Source organism: Otolemur garnettii, unplaced genomic scaffold (assembly GCF_000181295.1).
Source record: "Otolemur garnettii isolate 467f Iridium unplaced genomic scaffold, OtoGar3 scaffold00322, whole genome shotgun sequence".
NCBI lineage: Eukaryota > Metazoa > Chordata > Mammalia > Primates > Galagidae > Otolemur > Otolemur garnettii.
Genome location: NW_003852717.1, coordinates 168,367 through 189,978, shown reverse-complemented (window position 1 = coordinate 189,978; position 21,612 = coordinate 168,367). Strand labels below are relative to the sequence as shown.

General features: G+C 33.7%; 1 protein-coding gene across 1 annotated transcript in view; it reads right to left on the bottom strand.

Annotated features, from left to right (window-relative positions):
- MUT (methylmalonyl-CoA mutase) overlaps nucleotides 1–21,582 on the bottom strand; it is a 34,683-nt gene extending 13,101 nt beyond the window's left edge. Inside the window, exons 1-9 of the mRNA XM_012813867.2 lie at nucleotides 21,489–21,582; nucleotides 16,350–16,773; nucleotides 14,952–15,319; nucleotides 11,572–11,729; nucleotides 9,351–9,522; nucleotides 7,615–7,863; nucleotides 5,308–5,419; nucleotides 4,163–4,278; nucleotides 454–569 (exon numbers count right to left, since the gene is read on the bottom strand). Coding sequence (XP_012669321.1) covers nucleotides 454–569; nucleotides 4,163–4,278; nucleotides 5,308–5,419; nucleotides 7,615–7,863; nucleotides 9,351–9,522; nucleotides 11,572–11,729; nucleotides 14,952–15,319; nucleotides 16,350–16,734 — 1,676 coding nt within the window. The 5' untranslated portion in view covers nucleotides 16,735–16,773; nucleotides 21,489–21,582. The remainder of the gene's footprint in view (nucleotides 1–453; nucleotides 570–4,162; nucleotides 4,279–5,307; nucleotides 5,420–7,614; nucleotides 7,864–9,350; nucleotides 9,523–11,571; nucleotides 11,730–14,951; nucleotides 15,320–16,349; nucleotides 16,774–21,488) is intronic.
- Between the last annotated feature and the right edge of the window lie 30 nt (nucleotides 21,583–21,612).

Sequence of the window (21,612 nt, the reverse complement as noted above, 5' to 3'; positions counted from 1 at the left end):
GGAAGTTGGTTGCTCTTCTGGTTGCTTCACAGTTAAAAATAATTCAAAAATAATATCATATCATAAGTTTTTCCTATCAATTCTCACATTAATTTGCCCCATACAAAAGCATTAACTGGTAAAGTATTGAGATGGTGGACACAGGCCTGATGACACATAGCATACCTGAAAGTACATAAATTTTAGCCTACAAATCAGCAAAATGGATTCATCACAACAGCTTTAAATGTCCGGAGTCACAGTGAAATACACAAGCATGAATAGGTTTCATTCAAAATATATGAATGTTTTAAATAGAGATATTTTTAAAAGATAATTAAATATATTATGGTCACCATTATTTTCTTTTGGGCTCATGTAGTTATAGGACCAACCTTTTATTTAACTATATTCTGAAAAGCTAAACTGGTCAACATTTCGTCTTTGGAAATCTCCAAACTTACATATCCTTACCTCGCCCGAGCTGCATCCACAGCCAGAGCCAGGATGTTCCCATCTCCACTGGCAGCACATTTGGTCAGTGCAGCAAGACACCGTTCTGCCAACGCTTCATCCCTGCTGGATTTGATCTAATGGAAAAGTTGAGGAAAGGAATAATTTATGTAAACAGAGAATATAACAAAAATCAAGAGCTTAGACTCTGGTATGTACCATATGGAAACTGTTCCATAATTGTATCTTCAAAAATAAGAGGGTCGCCCTTTTTGTCATGACAAGTGGGCCTTTTCACTGTCTATGACAAATCTAACTTGCTCCGTAAACCTATCTTTCTCTTTATTTCATGTTTGCCTTACCAAAAAAAAAAAAAGAAAGAAAGAAATAATAATAATAGGGATAAAATGTAAAATGAAGAGAATAATACATAACCTAGGAATTTCATTCATTCACTCAAGATTTCCTGAAATAACACTAAACTCGGTGTACAACCTGACAAACAAGAAACGAGCAGGGTGATAACTGCGGTGACTCCCCAAGCAGCACACACTGCTCAGGCTTTTCTAAAGCTGGAAGGCATCGAAACATGTGGGTCTTTGACATGAAGTATTTTAAAGGAACACTAAAGGGAAAAAATAAGAAAACAACAAAGATGAAAACGTAGAAAATATTTTGGTTACATTTTAAGTTTTCTTTACACACACATATATATATATATATACATATATATATATGCATATATACACACATATAGGTATAATATGTATGTATATTGCTGCTCTTTGTATTTAAAAATAATCCCAAGAGAATGAAAGCTAGAAGGTGAGACTGAGAGAAAGACACTGAAAAGCATGGCCAAAACTTTCTCCCTAGGTCCTAACTCTACCCCACTCTGCCAACAAGCGCCAAACTAAGTTATCTAAATCTACTTTTTATACAAGTTGTACCAGATAAGAGTAAGAGTCTAAAATATGATACTGCTCAAGATGTTACTAAAATCATACGGTATCTATAAGCAGAGGTAGGACAGAAGATTCACATAGTTATCCCTCAGTATCTGTTACGGAATTGGTCCCAGGACCCCTCACAGATACCAAAGTGTCCAAGGCCCTTATAGAACACAGCATATTAGTACTTCTATAGACCTATACACAGCCTCCCAAATACTTTAAACTGTCCTAGATTACTTATGATACCCAATAAAATGTAAATATTTGTTATACTGTATTGTTTAAGAAACAATACTAAGATAGAAAGTCTGTAAATGTTCAATACAGAAGCAATCATTCATTTTTTTTCCCAAATATTTCAACCCATGGTTGGTTAAATCTACTGACATAGAACTCACAGATACAGGGGCAAACTATATCATAGGAAGGAAAAACCCAGCTCCAAATTCTCTGTGAAAATGCCCGTTTTTCTTTACCTTATACAGTTGTCTACATTTCTTGGTAATCTAAATTTCTAATCTAAGGGGAGACAATGCAATATATTGTGGTGTTTCTTAATTGTAACTCCTAATCCAGTAGTGGGTGGTGAGGTAGAATTAGTGGACTGTAATCAGCACTTTTAAAAAAATTGAAATAATTCAGAAACTAAGTGCACTGTATACTGTATAAGTAGTTCTGTGAAATTTTTATTTGTTATGTGTTCACATACTTATAAATTTGTGTATGTGTTTAGGTAGGCATGTAGGTAAAATGCATTTCTGACTATGAATCATGGTCAAAAAAGTTGGAAAGACACCAGTATGGAGTTAAGAGCCTGGGCACAGGAGTCATACTTGAGTTCAAGTTCCAGTTTCCCATTTGCTAGTTCAGTGGGCATAAAAACATGATTGAACATCTCTTCATATTAATTTCTGTCAGATGGGATAGATAAAAGAAAATGGTTCTTATAAGGATTAAATGAGAAAATGTAACTAAGGTAATTTCTGGCACAGTACAGGTAATCAATACATTTTAATTTTATAAAAGTAACAGTAAAAACAAGAATACAGAGAGTTATGATTTCTGAAAACAAGAGCTTCTGCAAATATGATTTATATTGATAGGCAGAATAATACCTATATGGCTTAACAATTCAATTCATAATGTATATGTTTAGCAATTATGTTTTAAGACAGGATTATTCCTGAATACACAGAATTGCAAGCTATTCAACTCAATGATAATTATCACTTGCAAACATTTTCCAATTAGATTACAATAGATGATGAATATTAATTAAGCACCTACCAATGCCAGCATTTTTCTAGTGATGGGAAAATAGCAATAAACAAAGCAAAGTTTATCCCATCATGAACTTTACATTTTATTAGAGAGTGAGAGAAAGAAACAATACACACACATATAAATAAATATATAATTCAACAAAAAACGAAAAACAAACAAAGAATTGATTGGGGCAGCAGAGTGGGGTTTTATTACAGATGTGGATCACTCTAAGCTTGTTAGATAAGGTGACATTTGAGCAAAGACTGAAAAGTATACCTTTTCTGGTTTACTAAAGTAACTAGTCAGATTAGGTTGTTTCCTATAATTACATGAACAACAAATTACAAAAATTCATGAAGTCCTATAACTAACTGGGGCTAGGGTTGTAGAAAAACAATTTAATATAAAATTACTGTTGAGTTTGTTCAGTTTGAGAAAAACTGAGGGTATAGAATTAATAAGAATCTAAAGCATAACTGAGGAGAAAAGGGATTTCCAAATATAATACTGAGACTTTTATGATTAACAGAAATAAAATGCTACATACTAAATAGATCCTTTTAAAAAATGAAAACGTGTAATAGATGAATCATTATTATTCTTGATTATATTGAGGGTAAAAGAGAAAATAATATCACTAAACATCTACCATTAATTCTAATGGGAAAAAAAAAATTGAAGATGATAGCTATGCATTCCACCTAACTGGAAAAAGTCTAATAGATTTAAAAAACAGTCATATCTTAAAGAATCACAGCAAAAGTGACAAAAAAATAACCATTGAATTTTTAAATTTCCTGTCTTGGAAACACTAGTAATTATAAAAGCCAAAGATTGGGATGCCAAGGTATCTTTACACAACAGAAATGCATATGTTAAAACAGTGACAATTAATATGGTTTATCTATTTCAGTATTTCATATTCTTTGGTTCATCTCCATGAGAAATTGAAAAAAAAAGGAAATACAGTATTCTAGTTTCCATTAAAATAAAGTTCATTATAAATTGTAGCTTACTAAAACACTACCAAATACAGTTAAATCTAAAAAGTCAGAAAGCAAGTAATTCTTTCATAGTAGTACGAAGCACTAAGGTCTAGAGGAAAGAAGTGACGAGAAGCCCTGGGTTCAAAGACTAACACTACACTTTATTCTGTTTTTAAATTTGGTTGAATTACACAATCATTAAGCCTTAGTTTTAATCTAAAACTTGCAGAAGGTACTATAGTGGTAGTGTGGTTTTTAATAACAACAAATAAGTTTCACAGACACAGATATCATGGTTTAAAATATGAGTTTTTGTTGTCAACAGACCCAGACTGAGTGCTGGTTATCTAATTATTAATACCCCAAGCAAGTTTCTCTATGTCTTATCTTTAGTTTCCTTATATTTGAAATGATGAAAAATAATACTTATGTCATGTGGTTATTTTAAGGATTAAGCAGGACAATTTAGCAGCTTAGCTAGAATCCAGAACACAGAAAATACTAAAAAATAAAAAACATGAATACCTTCTGAAGTTTTTCAATCTGCTTGTTGCGCACTGAAGTATTATCAATTGCCAGAACTTCTACAGAATCTTCTTTTTCCAACTGGTACTTATTTACTCCAACAATTACTTCAGAACCTGTTTTCCCAAAGGAGGAAATATAAACATTATATTCATAAATAACAGCCTAATAGCAATACTCCAATTGTTATGTATTTTCCTTATACATTTAATATTTTCAAATAGTATTTTTAACTTTTAATGAAACGTCAATATAGATCAGCAAATTCTAATCTGGGATGGTGGTGTGAGAGGAAAGAACAGGTATATTTCAGGACTTTTATTATTCTTCTAACTGTACGCTTTTCATGAGTTTCTGATAAATTTTCTTCTAATACTACAAAATAAAAATAATCACAGAAGTTACCATTTAATATTTATAAGGTAGAGAATTAATACTCAGTTGCTTTTCTAATATGTTCTTGACTTGTTTTATAGCCAACTGCTTTTTAAAAAGAGATAAATACTTGAAAATGTATAAGCAATAAATCAAAATTAAAAAGACACTTCCCTACACAATAAAGAATATATTATTTTGCTTCAAACTATCAGATTAATAGTCTTATGTAAAAATATCCCACCACTCCTATCCCAGGTCATATTCCTTCTTCCTTCCTTCATGGCACTTACCACAATCTGTAATATTTTATTTGCTTACTTGTTCATTTTTCTCTCTTTTACTAGAATGTAAGCTTGATGGGCACAGAAACCATGAATGCCCTGTTCGCAGTGGTATGCCCAGACACAGCAAATGCCTCAAACACAATAGACTAAAAGTATTTATTGACTGAATTAACGAATACTCCAATGCAGAGTACAATGAGCATTAATAATGTCACCTTCAAAATGTTGGTAATAGCCACCCACAAACATGTACATATATATAATGGTTATATTTCTACACACTTTGTACATAAGCTTGCCTGTATGTATCCATTCATGCTAAAATACAAATACATACATATGTAAACATAAATATGAACAAATTTTTATACAACTTTCATCTTTTCATTTTTGTTATATTAACTATATATGTTATCCTCAAAGAGAAATTAACATTTTTTTTAAATTCTAGTTTCCTATATAACCTTTTTCACTTGATCTTACCAGAATCTATTCTAGCTTGTCTTCGGGCAGCACATTCTTCAATTCGAAGTTTAGGTATTCCCTCAGCTACAGCTTTGGCCATTCCACCCATTTCTTCTATTTCATTAATTAGCTAATAAGAAAAACATTAATAAAACTAAAAGAAAATATAGAAAATTGATTTGTTATGAGCATTATGTAATTACTAATATTAATAAAATTATAAACTAAATGTTAATATTTCATAAAAATTTAACATTTCATAAGAAAATAACTAAATAAACACCAAAGGTATTAATTAGAATTTGTGTGTTGAAAGTATTTAAAAACATAATCTACAATTAACAAGTATATTCTGGAAAATAAAATCACTCACTCAAGTCTTAGGAGAAAAATAAAGATAACATCAATTCTCTAGTCTTTATTTTTAGCTATATCAGTAAAGTTTTCATAATTACATAAATAAAGCCTCTTAAAGAATATGTATATTTCAAAATACTATTTACTTTTAAAATAGCAGCAAAGAAATGATATTACTTTATCTTTAACAAAACCAGAAAACATTTAAATCTTTAATCACAGGTTCACATAAAAGCAAAAATAGATGGTGAAATGATATATGATCCAGTGGAAAGGATCAAAGTCAAACTGGCTTTTCCCTAAAGAATAATCTGTATTCCATGTTACAGAAGACAAGGGTAAGATGGGAAGCTAAAAAGAGGGAAAGTACTCGAGAGTTTGTAACTACCCACATCCCATTCTGTCAGTAGAACCAAAATTTACTGTCTACAGAAAATGAACTCAAGAAGCAATGAAATATCAAACACTAAATATGGAGAAAGGCAAGGGAAAGTTGTCTCAATGAAATAAAAGCCTACATTCTGCACAATAAGACTAAAGACAAAAAGAAAACAAAAAAAGAGAGAGAAAATATAGGATACAGAAGAAAATTTTAAAATTATCACTAATATCCTGAGAAAAAGAGAGTCTACATTAATGAAACATATATGACATACAAAGGTAAAAATTAGAAAACAAAAATGAGATCTTGAAAAATAAAATTATGACATATGAACGTTAAAAACTTAGCAGAAGCACAGAGTTCACAAATCTCCAAGATAACAGAACAAAAATGCAAAGAGATGAATTATAGAAAAAGAACAGAACTTCAGTACATTATTTAAGGAGTTCCCACAGCTTATTACTAGGAGTTCTAGAAAGAGAAGCCATAAAAAAATGGTAGAAAGATATTGTCAAAGAAATAATGCAAGAAAATTTCCCAGAGCTATAAAAAATGGGATAATACAAAAAAGACTCGTCAAAGGTTCTATACAATGTAGGAAAAAATAAACATACCAACTTATACATTTACACAAAAAATACAGAAGAGACCCTGATGCTTTCAGAAAAAAAGATCTAGAATGAGAATGGGATCAAATTTCTGATCAGAAGTATTAAAAGCTAGAATAAAAATCTAGAATAAAAAACAGATCTCAATGCTTACATAACTTGCTGATGAATTCCTGAATGGAAATAATTTCAAACCTCTTCAGTCAATCAAGTACAAGAATAGAATAAAGACATTTTCAAACAGCAAAGTTTCAAATAATTTGTCTCTGCTGCACCGTTTTTTCTAGTAGGTTGCTATGAGATGTGCTTCCTAATAGCAAAGAGATGGACATAGGATTCAGGATTTAGCATTCAACAGAGAAGTGAAAAAGTCCCAGGATAATGGCAAAGAGAAGTCAAAGAACAGCAGTGGTCGGCAGAACTAAGAACAATTTAAAACAAATTAAAGCATTAGAGGACTTCAGGAAGGATTATATTGAGAAATGATTATATTGGCAGTAAGGGACAAGGGACAGAGGGGCATGAATCAGCTAAAATCTAAACTACCGCATTGGGAAAGCAATAGATAATGTCCAAGGTCTAATGACCAACACTGATGTAATTATAAGAAACGGTATACGCATGAGACTTTAAACCCTGCAGATAAAAACAAAAATAGACAAAGAAGTATGGAACTTACTCCAGAAAACAGGGGGAAAAAAGTAGAAGACAAAAACCTGCTGTTTTAATAAAGCTATTAAATATACTAGTTGTCTTTTTAACTATTTGAATAGAAAAATACAAACGTATTTCTATATTGTCTTGAAAACTATAAAATCAAATTTAAATTTCTCCTTTTCTCTTTCATAAATCTTGATATAAATTGAGAAATGATTTGATTTAAAAATTCAACAATTTATAAATCCTTATTTATGAAATCTATAAATCTTTATAAACCTGTAAGTCTTGAAAGCAAAGTTGCAATGCAGACATACTAACCTTCAGGGCAGCATCATAAACATCATTTGTGAGTGATTCCATCATATATGACCCTCCCCAAGGATCAGCCACTTTAGGAATCCCAGATTCTTCCTGAATGATGATTTGTGTGTTCCTGGCAATTCGAGCACTTTTCACAGTAGGCAAACCCAAAGCTTCATCAAAAGAATTTGTGTGCAATGACTGAGTCCCTCCAAATACTGCTGCCATTGCTTCTATTGCAGTACGGACAATGTTATTATAGGGATCCTAAAACATTTGTTAACAAAAAACAAAATAAGGAAGCTGGTGATAGATATTGCAGCTATAAAAGGCAACACGATTAAACAGCAACTACTGCGTATCTTCTATGCCAGTGTACGCACTAGACTCAGAATATCAAATAAACTTAGACAAATCAGTGAACAAGCTGGAAAGAGAATTGAAAGCCAAAGTGTTTACTCTGTGGTTAGGCATTAAAACATTGTCTCTTGGCTCAGCGCCTATAGCTCAACCGGCTAAGGCGCCAGCCACGTACACCTAAGGTGGCGGGTTCGAATCCCCAGCCCGGACCCGCCAAAACAACAATGACGGCTGCAACCAAAAAATAGCCAGGCGTTGTGGCGGGCGCCTGTGGTCCCAGCTACTTGGGAGGCGGAGGCAGGAGACTCGCTTGAGCCCAGGAGTTAGAGGTTGCAGTGAGCTGTAATGCCACGGCACTCTACCCAGGGGGACAGCTTGAGGCTCTGTCTCAAAAAAAAAAAAAAAAAAAAAAAACATTGTCTCTTATAATCCTCGGTTATTGTGTTGACATGTATACTACCTAAATACTTTTCTATAAGTATGTCAAAAATGTATACTTTTCTACTTTAATTATATAATCCTTCATCTAACAATTCACTATCTCCTAAGTATTTTGTATACCTGAAAGTATCCACATCACAATAATGTAAACAAAACAGTCACTCAATAAATGGTAAATAAAACAGATGAACAATGATAGGAAATTCGAGTTCTGGTTTATTGCGTTTCTAATTATAATTTGGGCAAGTCACTGAACCTCTGTGAACTTCAGTTTCCTTAGCTGTAACAATAAGCAGCCTAAAACAAAAACAATTACTATGTTCCTTCTAACCCTTAAAATCTCTATTTCTCCAATTACAAGAACCTAAAATTATATTTCCTATGGAGAATATTAGCTGTTATTCGTTTTTAAAGTATAAAAGCAATTTAAGTTTACACATAGAATTTTAAAATATGTCAAATAATTTAATATGTAGAACATGTGAAAAAACAAGATCATCACCATATGATTTTTGATAATACCATTTAAGCAGCCTGTGTGTCTGCTTATTTAAACATATAAATTAAAAAAATAAAATATATGTGTACATGGAAAATAACATTTTCATTAGACAGTTCTATGTTAACGATTTAACTCTTACAATTATCTGAGTATCCAGTAAATTATAATGTTTACTTCTTCCTCATCATCAAATTTTGTTTACTTTTAAAAAAGTAAAACAGCACGACACCCAAATGTAAAATGATTTTACACTGTTAACCACTAGAGGGAACCAATCCTATTTATCAGAGTAGGTTTAAATACAAACCTAAGCATGCATTATGCTTAAGGATGTTTATGATGGTGAAATATTAGCAGATAGCTTCTTCCATCTCTTTCCTGACTATGCCATGTGGCTGAGAAGAAAATATATGACTTTATTAAAATTCTGTATTTTAAATCATATACAGACCTGCTCAGTAAGTGACCATCCTGAAGTCTGACAATGTGCTCTTAGAAGAAGAGATTTAGAGTTTTTAGGCTGAAACATTTTCTCTATTAAGTGAGCCCAGAGTCTTCTTCCAGCTCTCATCTTTGCTATTTCCATATAGAAGTTCATCCCAATTCCCCAGAAGAAAGACAACCTAAAATAGTAATGTTAAGTCCAGAATTTTAACAAGACAGAACAGAAAATAAAACTAATTGTAGCATACACTAGAAAATCAATGTCCAGATTTTAATCACAAACAAGTTAATCTGAATTAAAATCAATATTTATACAGCTTTAAATCTAACATATTAAAATTATGCATGTGAAAAAAGCAGCTGTGATTATTTGTTTTAGGTAAGAATTATTCCCTTGGCAAATGGTTTTCTTTAGGAAAGAATCTCCTCTTGTGTCCTTAATTAAATAAAGATTCAATTTCTAAAAAGTAAAATATTTTAGGAATATGTAATATGTAAAGCAGGGGTCGCATATAAAGAGAATAAAATGACAAAATTGTTTTGTTTAGATAGCAAGAAAGTTTTAGTTTTTGTGTTTTATAAAGAATGACCGTGTATGGGTTTAGGCATATATTTTTCCAATTTGTCCCCAACTTCCACTATTCCCTTCTATCTTCTATTCTATAGCTGATTTACACATTTCAGTGTGCCTGTCTCTGAGAGCACAAAGGTTGTGAATTAAAACAAGGTCAACAATAATAGAGTAAAACTTAAAAAAAAAAATTCCTGATATATACTTGGAAGAAGTTCTTAACACCACAGATAGTTCTCAAATATTCTGTTTTATTTATTTATTTATTTATTCATACAGAGTCTCACTTCGTCGCTCTGGGTAAAGTGCTGGGACATCACAGCTCACAACAACCTCAAACTCTTGGGCCTCAGCCTCCCGAGTAGCTGGGACTTCAGGTGGCTGCCACAACTTCCAGTTATTTTTTTTTTAGAGGTGAGGTCTCACTCTTACTCAGAGCAGTCTTGAACTTGGGAGCTCAGGCAATCTACCTGCTTCAGCCTTTCAGAGTGCCAGGATTACAGATGTGAGCTACCACGTCCCCACCGTTCTCAAAATATTTTGATCTCAGGATCCTTTTTCTCTCTTAAAATTCCTGAAGAGCCCAAAGAATGTTTCTTTATTTGAAAATATTTGTCCATATTTTACTTACTAGTTCATTTAAAAATAAAAATAAACTTATACCATGTTAACATAACTAATAATTCTTTTGAAAAATATGCTTCTCTAAACTGAAAAAATTATAATAAAGTTATTGGTTTTTGTTTAACAACATCTCTTTTACTATGTAGAAGAGAAGAGAGTTGCAGTCTGTTTCTGCAACCTGTTGCAACATCACATATTAAGCAGCTTCTAGAAAACGCCTCCATAAACTCTTGGGAAAATGAAAGTAAAAGGGGCAAATAAAGTCTTCACATAATCATGGAAAGGGGAACCTGTGGCCTTTTGGCCCCATGGGGAATTCTGGATCATCGACTATGGCCTTTTGACTGAACTCAAATTTTACAGAACAAGTACTTTAAAAGGCATTTGTTCCATGAAATTTGGATTCCATGGAGGGCAGTACATGGGGACCTGGGAAACCCCATGTGGCCCTGAGGCTTCAGAATCCCTACCCTGCTTGGCCCAGAGCAAAGCTTTGTAAATGATTGCTTAGTAAATGACTGAACCATTGATTTTTTTCACCCCAAAATTGACATACTTTCATAAAGTAATTTACATTTAAATTCATTTACATTTAAATTTATTTACGTTTTTCTACATTTGTCATATAACCTTACTAACAAGCTGTCATAAAATATTTTCAAAAGCACTGGGCATCCCAAAACATTTCTATTACATACATGAAACATACAATATGAATTCTATATTTTAAGATGGAAAAATTAAAAGAAATATAATTTGTTAAAATGTGCAAGTGAATTGTGTTCTCAGAATAGGTTAGCCAAAATATTCCTCCAATTTACAAAAAAGAATGACCAATTTTAATTCTGATTTTCTCTTATAAATTACATTAGCTTATTCTCTTATATACTCAGATAATACCTAAGAAAATCTAAATCTAAACTAACACTTATATTTACAGTTTCATTTTACTAATATAATTTGCTGTACACTCATAAAATGGCCCCATATACTTTCTTAATGTTGAAACAATAACTAAGTTTAATTTACTCACCGTGGTGCAAATTCATCAATTGTCAGGCCAGCCTGGAGTCCTGTTCTAGTGTACTCCAATCCATCTGCTATAGTGTAGGCCAGTTCCAGAATGGCATCAGCCCCTGCTTCCTGCATATGGTATCCACTGATTGAAATCGAATTAAATTTTGGCATGTGCTACATAAAATAAAAATTGTAACAGTGAATAAATACAAATATTAAAAATTTCTATTAAACATTTTCTAAAAGCAAATATTATTTTAAAATCATCTTCAGCTCAAATATACTTGGAAGTTTATAATGTTAATGAAGATATTTAATGTTTATTTGTTGTATTTAATTCATTCTCTAATTTTAATGGTTGGTTCATGAAGCCTTGTCATTCAGGACTATATCTATTTTATTTTTCTAGTGGAAAAAGAATGTGTACTCTCTTTCTAAAAGTTTAGACTTTGAATTAGCTGAGATTGGAAATGCAAACTTTGGCCTGAGAACTACATGAAGACATTTTTAATTCCAAATCAAGGACTTTGACCTCATAAGAGTCAATATTTAGAGTTTATTTGGACTTACAATCATGGTTTGATCTGCTAAAGATGTGTACATTTAATATTGTTTACTAGTTATTAATTTTCTTATTTGAATGAAGGTACGAAAAATGAATAAGTACATAAAGGATAAAAAAGAAAATGACTTTACCCTTAGTTTTAAATATATTGAAACAAAATGGGATAAAATGCTGGGCTTAAAAATTAAAAACTGAATCTGACTTACTGTAACATTTAATGCTAACCATATCCTACCCAGGTTCTTTCAACTACAACCATTAAGATAAGTGCATTCAACCAGTCCCCCAGTTATTTTCATGTTAGGTAGAATACCTACCACAGATACCCCATAGAATCAAAACTTTTTATTGTTCCCAGGCGTGAACCCAAATCACAAAACTAAATCATAGAAACTAAGTAAAGTAGTCAAGAGCATAGACTTCTAGGGTGAGAGTTCTCAAAATTCTAGCTGTATCATTTACCTAGCTATGAGACTGTAGGCAAATTTCTCAGTTTTTAGCTCCTAATCTACGAAACAGAAATAATAATTGTACCTTCCTCATTGAAATTATAGGATGAAATGAAATGACTCTTTAAAATCATTCAGTACATGTATTATGCAGGACACAGCAAGTACTCAAAATAGGTCAGTTGATGTTGTTAATGTATGGTATGAATTAATTACACCATATATACATATACCATACATGGTATGAACACATAAGCCATATCTATACCATATAAGATATATATGTGTATGCCACATATCTAAAATACATATAGTTTATATTTGCGAATATTTTATTTACAACGAACTAGAAGTCTTTAAAATATGTTCCACAACAAAAGCAATAGAAATTGAACCCCATGGAGTTAAGAGACTACCTGAGAATATTTAGAGTTTATAAATAAGAAGCAAGGACACAAGCAGGGATTTCTCTATGGAGAAAAGTAGAAAAATTTAAGAATAATAAAAATAACCAAATATAAGAATATTATTCAATCTTAAAAAGTAATTCTGACACATGCTTACAACATGGGTGAACTCTGAGGATGTTACACTAAGTAAAATAAGCCAGTCCAAAAAAAGACAAATACTGTAAGATTCTACTTATTTGAGGACCCTAGTCAAATTCAGAGAATGAAAATAGAATGTGATTGCCAGGGGCTAGAGAGGATATGGGGAATCAGTGCTTCATGGATTCAGTTTCACTTGGGGAGGATGAAAAAGTTCTGGAGATGAATGGTGGTGATGGTTGCTTGCTAATGTCAATGTAGTTAGTGCCACTGAATTGTACACTTAAAAATTAAGATGGTAATTTCATGTTATGTGTATTTTGTTGCAATTAAATTTTTTTAAAAATAAAGAAAGTTCACAGTTTACAAAGTACTACAATGTGATATTATTGACCAGTATCTGAAATTGGCCTTTTATCAACTTACATGAAGATTACATAAAGCAATTTATACTTGTGGGTGATGTTAAGATGTCCCACAAGGTGAAATATACCCCAGCAAGAGTACAACAGCACAGTCTGCTACTATCTACTCAAATAACCATTCTCTACCACTCTCATGTATCAGATGAACTCTGAATAAATTCAGAGTGCCAAGGTACAAGGACTACATTTCCAATCTCTTACTGCTATGTGTGTCCACTGATATAGGTGGGAGTTTGGTGTGCTCTTTCTCGAAGTTCACTGTAAATAAAAGGAGCTAAACCTGTCTCTCCTTACCACACCTTTCCTCCCCATGCCCCTCCCTTAACCATGAGCCAGCACACTAACAACAAAAGAGAAGAAAAATAAAAGGAGCCTGGAATCCCATGTCTCTGGAGCTTCTGTCAAAGTAAGCCCCTGACAGCCTACCTTCTGACATCTTTTACACGAGAGGGAATTGACTCCTATTGACTTTAAGCCACTACTATTTGTATATGTTTGTTTAGCATTTGCTGCTAACCACAATCTTTCAGTGTATATGTTCTTTAAATCTAAAAAGTCGACTGAAGTATACAACGTTATGCAATGAAATCTGCAATATTGGGCAGAAGGAATATATGAGAAGAGATAAAATTGCAAAGTGTAGAGGCTAAATATCAAATGAGGAGCACAGGCAATGTTTGCTAGAGTTCTGAGATGATAGTAAATAAAAGGGGTGAAAGAGATAAAAAAGTTTTGATGGAGAAGAGATTTCCCTTTGCCATGAAATAATGGTCTAGCTTTAAGGTAGGTAAGTGGAAGGAGACCATCACTAGCAAAAAGCAAAGTGTGAATAATGGGTGAAAATATGTGTGAATTGCTCAAAAAAAAAAAAAAAAAAGAAGAAATAGGAGGAAGAAGGAAAATGTGGTGGAGAGACAGCTGCTACTATACGAACACTATCAGAGCCATCTTTCCCCACCACTCTGATTGAGGAAGATGAGTAACATTCAGGGGTGAATATGAGAAACCTCACTGAGGTTGCAGATATGAGCGTTATCTTCTAATCCAGCTTTTAGCAGAAATAAAGCTGACATTCTTATCCTCATCTGTCTGACACCTGTGTCTACTTCACAACTGCACCTAAACTCTGGAGGGAAATAAGAAAATATAAATTATGAGATCTCCCTGATTCTAATAAATACTAGAGATTTAAGTTTTAACAATAAAGAAAATATCTTAATGGCCTACTGCCTAGGTTATGATAATGACAAATCATACAATTAATACAGTAAAAATAAAAAACTAATAACAAAGCACCCTGACTTCATACTATAATTATTACTGAGATTCAGTTACCAAATTCAAACATGTTGTAAAAATTCCTACATTCAAGGAACTACAGCAAAACCTATAATAACTACAAAGTATACCTTTGCTGTATATTGGAAGATGTCAGCAATAATTTTCATGGATGGTTCTGGAGGAAAAATATACGTATTTCTGACCATAAACTCCTTTAGTATATCATTTTGGATGGTACCAGTAAGTTTCTCTTTAGGTACGCCTTGTTCTTCTCCAGTTACTATAAAATTTGCAAGAACTGGAATAACTGCTCCATTCATGGTCATGGAAACTGACATTTTTTCTAAAGGAATTCCATCAAAAAGAATTTTGGTATCTTCCACAGTGTCAATAGCAACTCCAGCCATTCCAACATCACCACGAACTCGAGGGTTGTCTGAATCATAGCCACGATGTGTTGCCAGATCAAAGGCAACAGATAATCCCTGCTGACCAGCTAAACATGTGGAGAAAAATAATCTAAGATTAAAGAGTCTGGGATCAAAGTAAGCTGATTTACTTTAACATTACTAAAAATGTTAATTCATCACAGCATAGCATACTTTTATCTCAAATATTTTTATGCCCCCACGTGTCAAGACAAATTGAAAGATATTTCACTTCCCAAAAGTCAGCTGTTTCCTATGTGCTAAAATGCAAATTGAGTTCCTGACCTCACCACAGAAAGGAATGAAAGGAATCCAATATCTCACTCATCTCGTCTTTATCTGAATATTTGATTCTTATGTACCAAGTTGTGTTTTATTGTAACAGTTTTTTATTGAAATATTTCTAAAATTCATGAAAAGATCTGGCTATTCATACATAGTCAACAGTATTCGTAAGTATGCCTACTTACTTTTTTCTGTTCTTTAATATGGTCCTAACAAGATGTCTTGGTTATTCAAATATTCTGAGAAACAGAATTATGAAAGTCATAAAAAAATTTTAAATAACTAAAATAATCTATACTAAATGTAAGTATACCCTCCAAGGGTAACACAAACATAAATCTTCAAGTTTAGCATTCAAACAATATGATTTTATTATAGATCAGAGAGAAGAGATAATAATTAAGATAACTTTTAGAGAATGAGTGCCAGACTGCACTGAACATATCTGTACCATGTTATCGTTTGTTTATTACTTTCCTTGAGTACCATTTAAATGATCTTCACTTCCAATACCTATCCTGACAATGTTACGTTTTTCAGAAGCAAAGCCAATGTCTTTTTTCTTCATGCAACTTAACCTCACTTAATTCCTTTTAAATGATGTGCACGTGTTGTTCACTTTCAAGAATTTAGCACTTTATTCTGACTCACTTATCTTTTTGACCACAGAAGTTGAAAACATCAATTTCTTCAGAGTATAGTCTTTAACTCAAAAATTATAAAGGGAGTATCATCTATACGGAGATTAACTAGCCTCCCCTCAGAGAAAGCCAAGATTAGAAGTATGTATCTTATATTACATTAAAATCTCACCTTTAATATTGTCTTTATAGAACTTATTGCTCTCTTCCACAGTACTGAAGCCAGCATACTGGCGTATGGTCCAGGGCCTAAAGGTGTACATAGTGGGATATGGTCCCCGTGTGAATGGCTTTACTCCTGGAAGTTCTTCAGGTAAGTCCTTAGTATCCCTCCTGGAGTATAAGGGCTTTATAGAGATCCCTTCTGGGGTGCGCCATATTAGGTCTTCTGGATTTTTGCCTTTCAGCTGCTTTTTAGCCAGGGCAGCCCATTCCGGGTGAAGTGGTTGTTGCTGGTGTAGAAGGCGTTGCCATATAAGCCTGGAGCCCGATGATTCTTTTACCTTCTTCAGGTAATGAGGGAAAAATAAAAAAAGCCGATTCTTAGCCCTCAACATGGTAGAGCATGGAAACACCCAACAGGAGTAAGAACTGACCTAGAAAAAGAAACACAGTATATATATATTTCAAGAGGGAGAAAAAATGGGCACTCTCTCTGTAACTTTCATAACAAAGGAAAAGAGAAGGAAGAAGGTATATTAGTATGATTTCATCTCTTTCCTTTCCTTCACCTGATAGTTGATAACTTTGGACTCTCTTCCCCATAATTACGACCAGCATTCTAACTCTAGTCTCCTTCCTCAGCAGCCTTTTAGATACTACAATCTCAGCCCACTCGAACCCTTTCTACACAATAATACCAAGGCAAATCTATAAAAATCCATGTCACACTTTCCACAAAATGTTTCAAAGGTTCTGCATCATGTGAAAAATATAGCATAGCCTTCCAATTAAATTGAACTTTTTCATTCAAAATGCTTTTGCTTATAGTAAATACCACTTTATGATAGGCATTATGTCGGTAATGGAGGAAAAAAAAGAGGTAAACAAGACACAGGCATTCATAACCTGGTCTCTGCTTACCTCTCAGACTCATCTCTACCGGGTCTTCTCTACACACTTTGTGTTCTAGAAATACTAGATTACCAGCATTCGCTGTGTTTATTCAAGTTCTGTGGATTTTCTCTTGCTCTTCCTTATACCTAGAACGTTCTTGTTTGCTAATTCAGGTATTATCACCAAAATGCATAGTTTCTATGTGCCAGGCACAGAAAAAGCTATAAAGACTTCACATTGAAAAGCAATTTTAATTTTTTGTTGTCATGTTTTAAATTTTTATAATTTCACAATATTAAATAGGCACAAATGTTTTTCTTGCATGGACACCTTTGTGTCCATAATGATTAAGTTGGGGCTTTTAGTATGCCCATCACCTCAGTAGTGCTCACGGTACACCACAGCTTCCCTGTCCTATGTTCTTTATATCTCTTTGTGTCTGTACCCATCCATTAGCTCTCAGTTATTATAAAGGACATGTGGTATTTGCCTTTCCATTCCTGAGATACTTCACTATTCAGGGGTCCTCAAACTTTTTAAACAGGGGGCCAGTTCACTGTCCCTCAGACTGGAGGGCCAGACTGTGGGCCCTGGGACGAGTCAGCATCTAAGCAGGACAGGCCACTGCTGTGGCAAAAACACCTGGTGGGCAGATAAATGTCCTAGGTGGACTGTGTGGCCCACGGGCCATAGTTTGAGGATGCCTGACTGAAAGTAATGATCTCCAATTCCATCCAAGTTGCTGCAAAGGACATTATTTAATTCCATTTCATGGCTGAGTAGTACTCCATGGTGTATATATACCACATTTTCTTAATCAACTCATGAATTCATGGGCCCTTAGGTTACTTCAACATCTTTGCAATTGTGAATTGTGCTGCAATAAACATTTGGGTTCGGGTGTCACCACGTAGTAGGTACTAACATTATCCCTATTTTAAAGATTAGGAAACTGAGGCACAAAGAGCCAACATTTGAACCTGGGCAGACTGTTTCAAAGTCCTTGCATTTAACATGCTCACAACCCATTACTAAACCCACAGGGTGAGCTAAATGGACTCTTCAGTAATTGACTTCTCTGTTCGTCTATAAATTGGTCCAACATTAGAGCTGTATATGTCTGACAACTAGCAGTCTTATAATAGGATTCAACTTCCCCATTTACAAATGTAGCAGTTAAGGTTCAGAGAAATAAAGATATAAACTGGCTTGATCAAAATCCTACCCAGAGGAGCAGTTAATTGTTTACTTGAATTACTAAATACTTGTCAGAGTCATATAGCTTAGCCATACGGAGCCTATTGTTTTAAAAGATATTGGGATAAAAATTTTATAAATATATTCATCATACCATGTTGTTTTATACTAGCTAAGACAACAGGAAAAGTGAGTTTAAAATTCTGTTTTCCATACCATTTCTTACCTACCAATTTAAAGGAAGTGAACACTCAACACTTATTGTGGGGTCATAAAGTAAGACACATAAATCACTGGTGGCAGTATTAACTTTTTTAACTACTTTGGAAAGCAAATTGCCAATGTAATAAAAAAAGTCTTAGAAATGTTTATGCCATTCTTCTGAGGAACATCACTCCTGGGAAAGCTATAGTAACAATACATAAAGTAGATGTTCCCTACAGTTTTAGTTGTAATAAAGAAACCTCAGAAAAATCATAAATGTCTAATAACATAAAAATATGTAAATTAAAGCATATATAAATGACAGGATTTTACATGGCTATTGAAATATGCTTAGAAAACAAGCAAAACTAATCTTTAATATCAGAAGTTAAAAGAGTAGTTTATAGTGGTTAGTACCCAAAGGCAGCAAGAAGGGCACTTTAGGGGGTGATTGTCCTGATCTGAATGCCAGTTACACAGATGTATTCTGTTTGTGGAAATTTATCAAACAATACAACTAGTAAAAGACACGAACAGAAACTTTCACATGAGGACAACTGACCAACAAACTCATGAAAAAATGCTCAATGTCCCTAATCATCAGAGAAATGCAAATCAAAACCACTTTGAGATATCACCTAACACTAGTGAGAATGGTCCACATCACAAGGTCCTAAAGGAATAGATGCTAACCTGAGTTTGAAGAGAAGGGAACCCTCCTCCACTGTTGGTGGGAATGCAATCTAGTTCAGACTCTATAGAAAAAAGTATGGATGGTCCACAAAGAACTTAGAGTAGACCTAGCATTAGATCCTGCAATCCCATTACTAGGTATCTACCCAAAAGAAAAAGAGTCAGTTTGCCATAAGGTCATTTGCACCTAAATGTTTATAGCAGCACAATTCATAATCCCAGAGATGTAGAAACAATCTAACTTCCCTTCAACATGCGAATAGATTAATAAATTGTGGTTTATGTATACCATGGGATACTATTCATCTATTTAAAAAAAGATGATTTTGTATCTTTTGTAACAACCTAGACAGCTTTGGAGAATATTCTCCTTAATAAAGTATCACAATGAAAAAATAAGCATCACATATACTCAGTTTCAATTTGAAACTAGATTAACAAATATGGGCTCACATGAAAGAAAAACCAAATTAAATTCAAATGGGGTTGGGGGAAGGAGACAGGTAAATTCCCACACAATGGGGACACTGCACAGATCTATGGCACAATTCCGGATGAAGGACACAACTACAATGCAGACTTTAACCTTACAAAAGGAATTTTCATAACCTAATTGTACGTACCCCCATAGTAACCTGAAATTTAAAAAACTGTATAATTAGGTTATGTGCACTTTCTATTAAGTTTATTATACATAAATATAAAGCTAAAACTATGATGTTATGCATAATTTCTTCAAGAAAGAAGATAGGCTCAAAAAGTATAAAGTGACTCAGTTTACATAATTGCAAATGCAGTATGTTCATCAAGGTAAAAGTGCACATAACAAAGTCTAAATGGAAATACCACAAAAACAGCTCTCATCATTTTTTAAAAGCTATCATAATTTTTATTCTACTAAATCTATGGAGTCTCTTTCCTCCATTTTTTGGCAAGCCATCCACTATATTCACTAGTTTAAAGGACGATTGAGAAAAATAATGAAGTTACAACTGAATTGTTTTCAGTACTAGGATAAAAGGCAATTTGAAAACTACCGTAGACTAAATTTTTGACAGGAAATATCACACCCATTTCACAAAAAATACTTGTGGGGCTTTCCTAAATTAGGCAAATGATAGGAAAGAACCCTATATAACAATGTCTTCCTGAAAATCACATGTAAATTGATGGAGGCTGGAAATAGACCATCCTACTGGTGGCAATAAGAGGTCTGTATTGTTGCAGAAGACCCATCAAGAGAGGCTTCACATATTCAAAGAAGCACATACAAAGCAAACATAAGTTACTGATGATTAAAATGTGTCAAACAGAATTGATGAAGTGCAGTTTCACACCTCCAAAACTATCCTTCAGACAAAAAAATTCTGCACCAAATGTTCAAGTTTTGAAGGCTGATATGTGGATCGACATTAATATTTCAAGGCTTCCACCTCCAAAGTCCAACCAATTTGGGTTAGAGATGGAGTCACAGGGTATGCAAATTATATTTGACATTACCATAAGTAAATAATTAAAGACAAATATCACATCGGGAGAAAATTATCAAGTGGTTTTAAACTGTCCATATATACATTATCCAGGGATTCGACCTTCTGAAAGACCACTTTCTAGACAAAACTAACAACAAATTATAATAATTATTAACGCTTTCATACCAATTTAGATCTGTCTTTCCTATTTCATTTCTTGCCCTTAACCTTACTTGCATACAGAAAATCATTTTTAGTCCTGCAACTTTTATTAATACAAAAATCCTAACGATAACGTGACCCAAATCCTAGAAGGGAGGAAGCCAAGGAGCGAGAGCACCCCTCTGGAACCTCACAATAAGTGATCTTGGCCCACGAGAACATTTCGGAGCGCCTAGGTAGACAGAGAAGGTAGCGTGTGGCCTCAGAGGTGTTAAAAGCACCTTCGTTCCTGCAGCACCTCCGCATTTCCAAGGACCTCGCCCCAAAAATGACAGGTTGGTCGAGGTGAGAATCTAAATCTAAGGAGTAGGTAGAGAAGAGTGGGATCTCGTCAAAGTAGGAAAGTAAATAATGAAGAAAAGGACAGGGTGGAGGTAAAGGACAGAAGCTCAGAAGACAAGGGTAGAGGAGAAAGAGAACCGCTCTCTCCCCCCAAAAAGGATGTAAAAGTGCACAGTGCTACTCACTGGTTGGCTTGTTTTGGACTCCGCGTGGGAGAGGGCGGCTGGACTTACACGCTCACCGCCTCAAGAGACAGAAACCCTCACACTTGGACTTCCCCTCAATACACACACACACAAGCACACACGC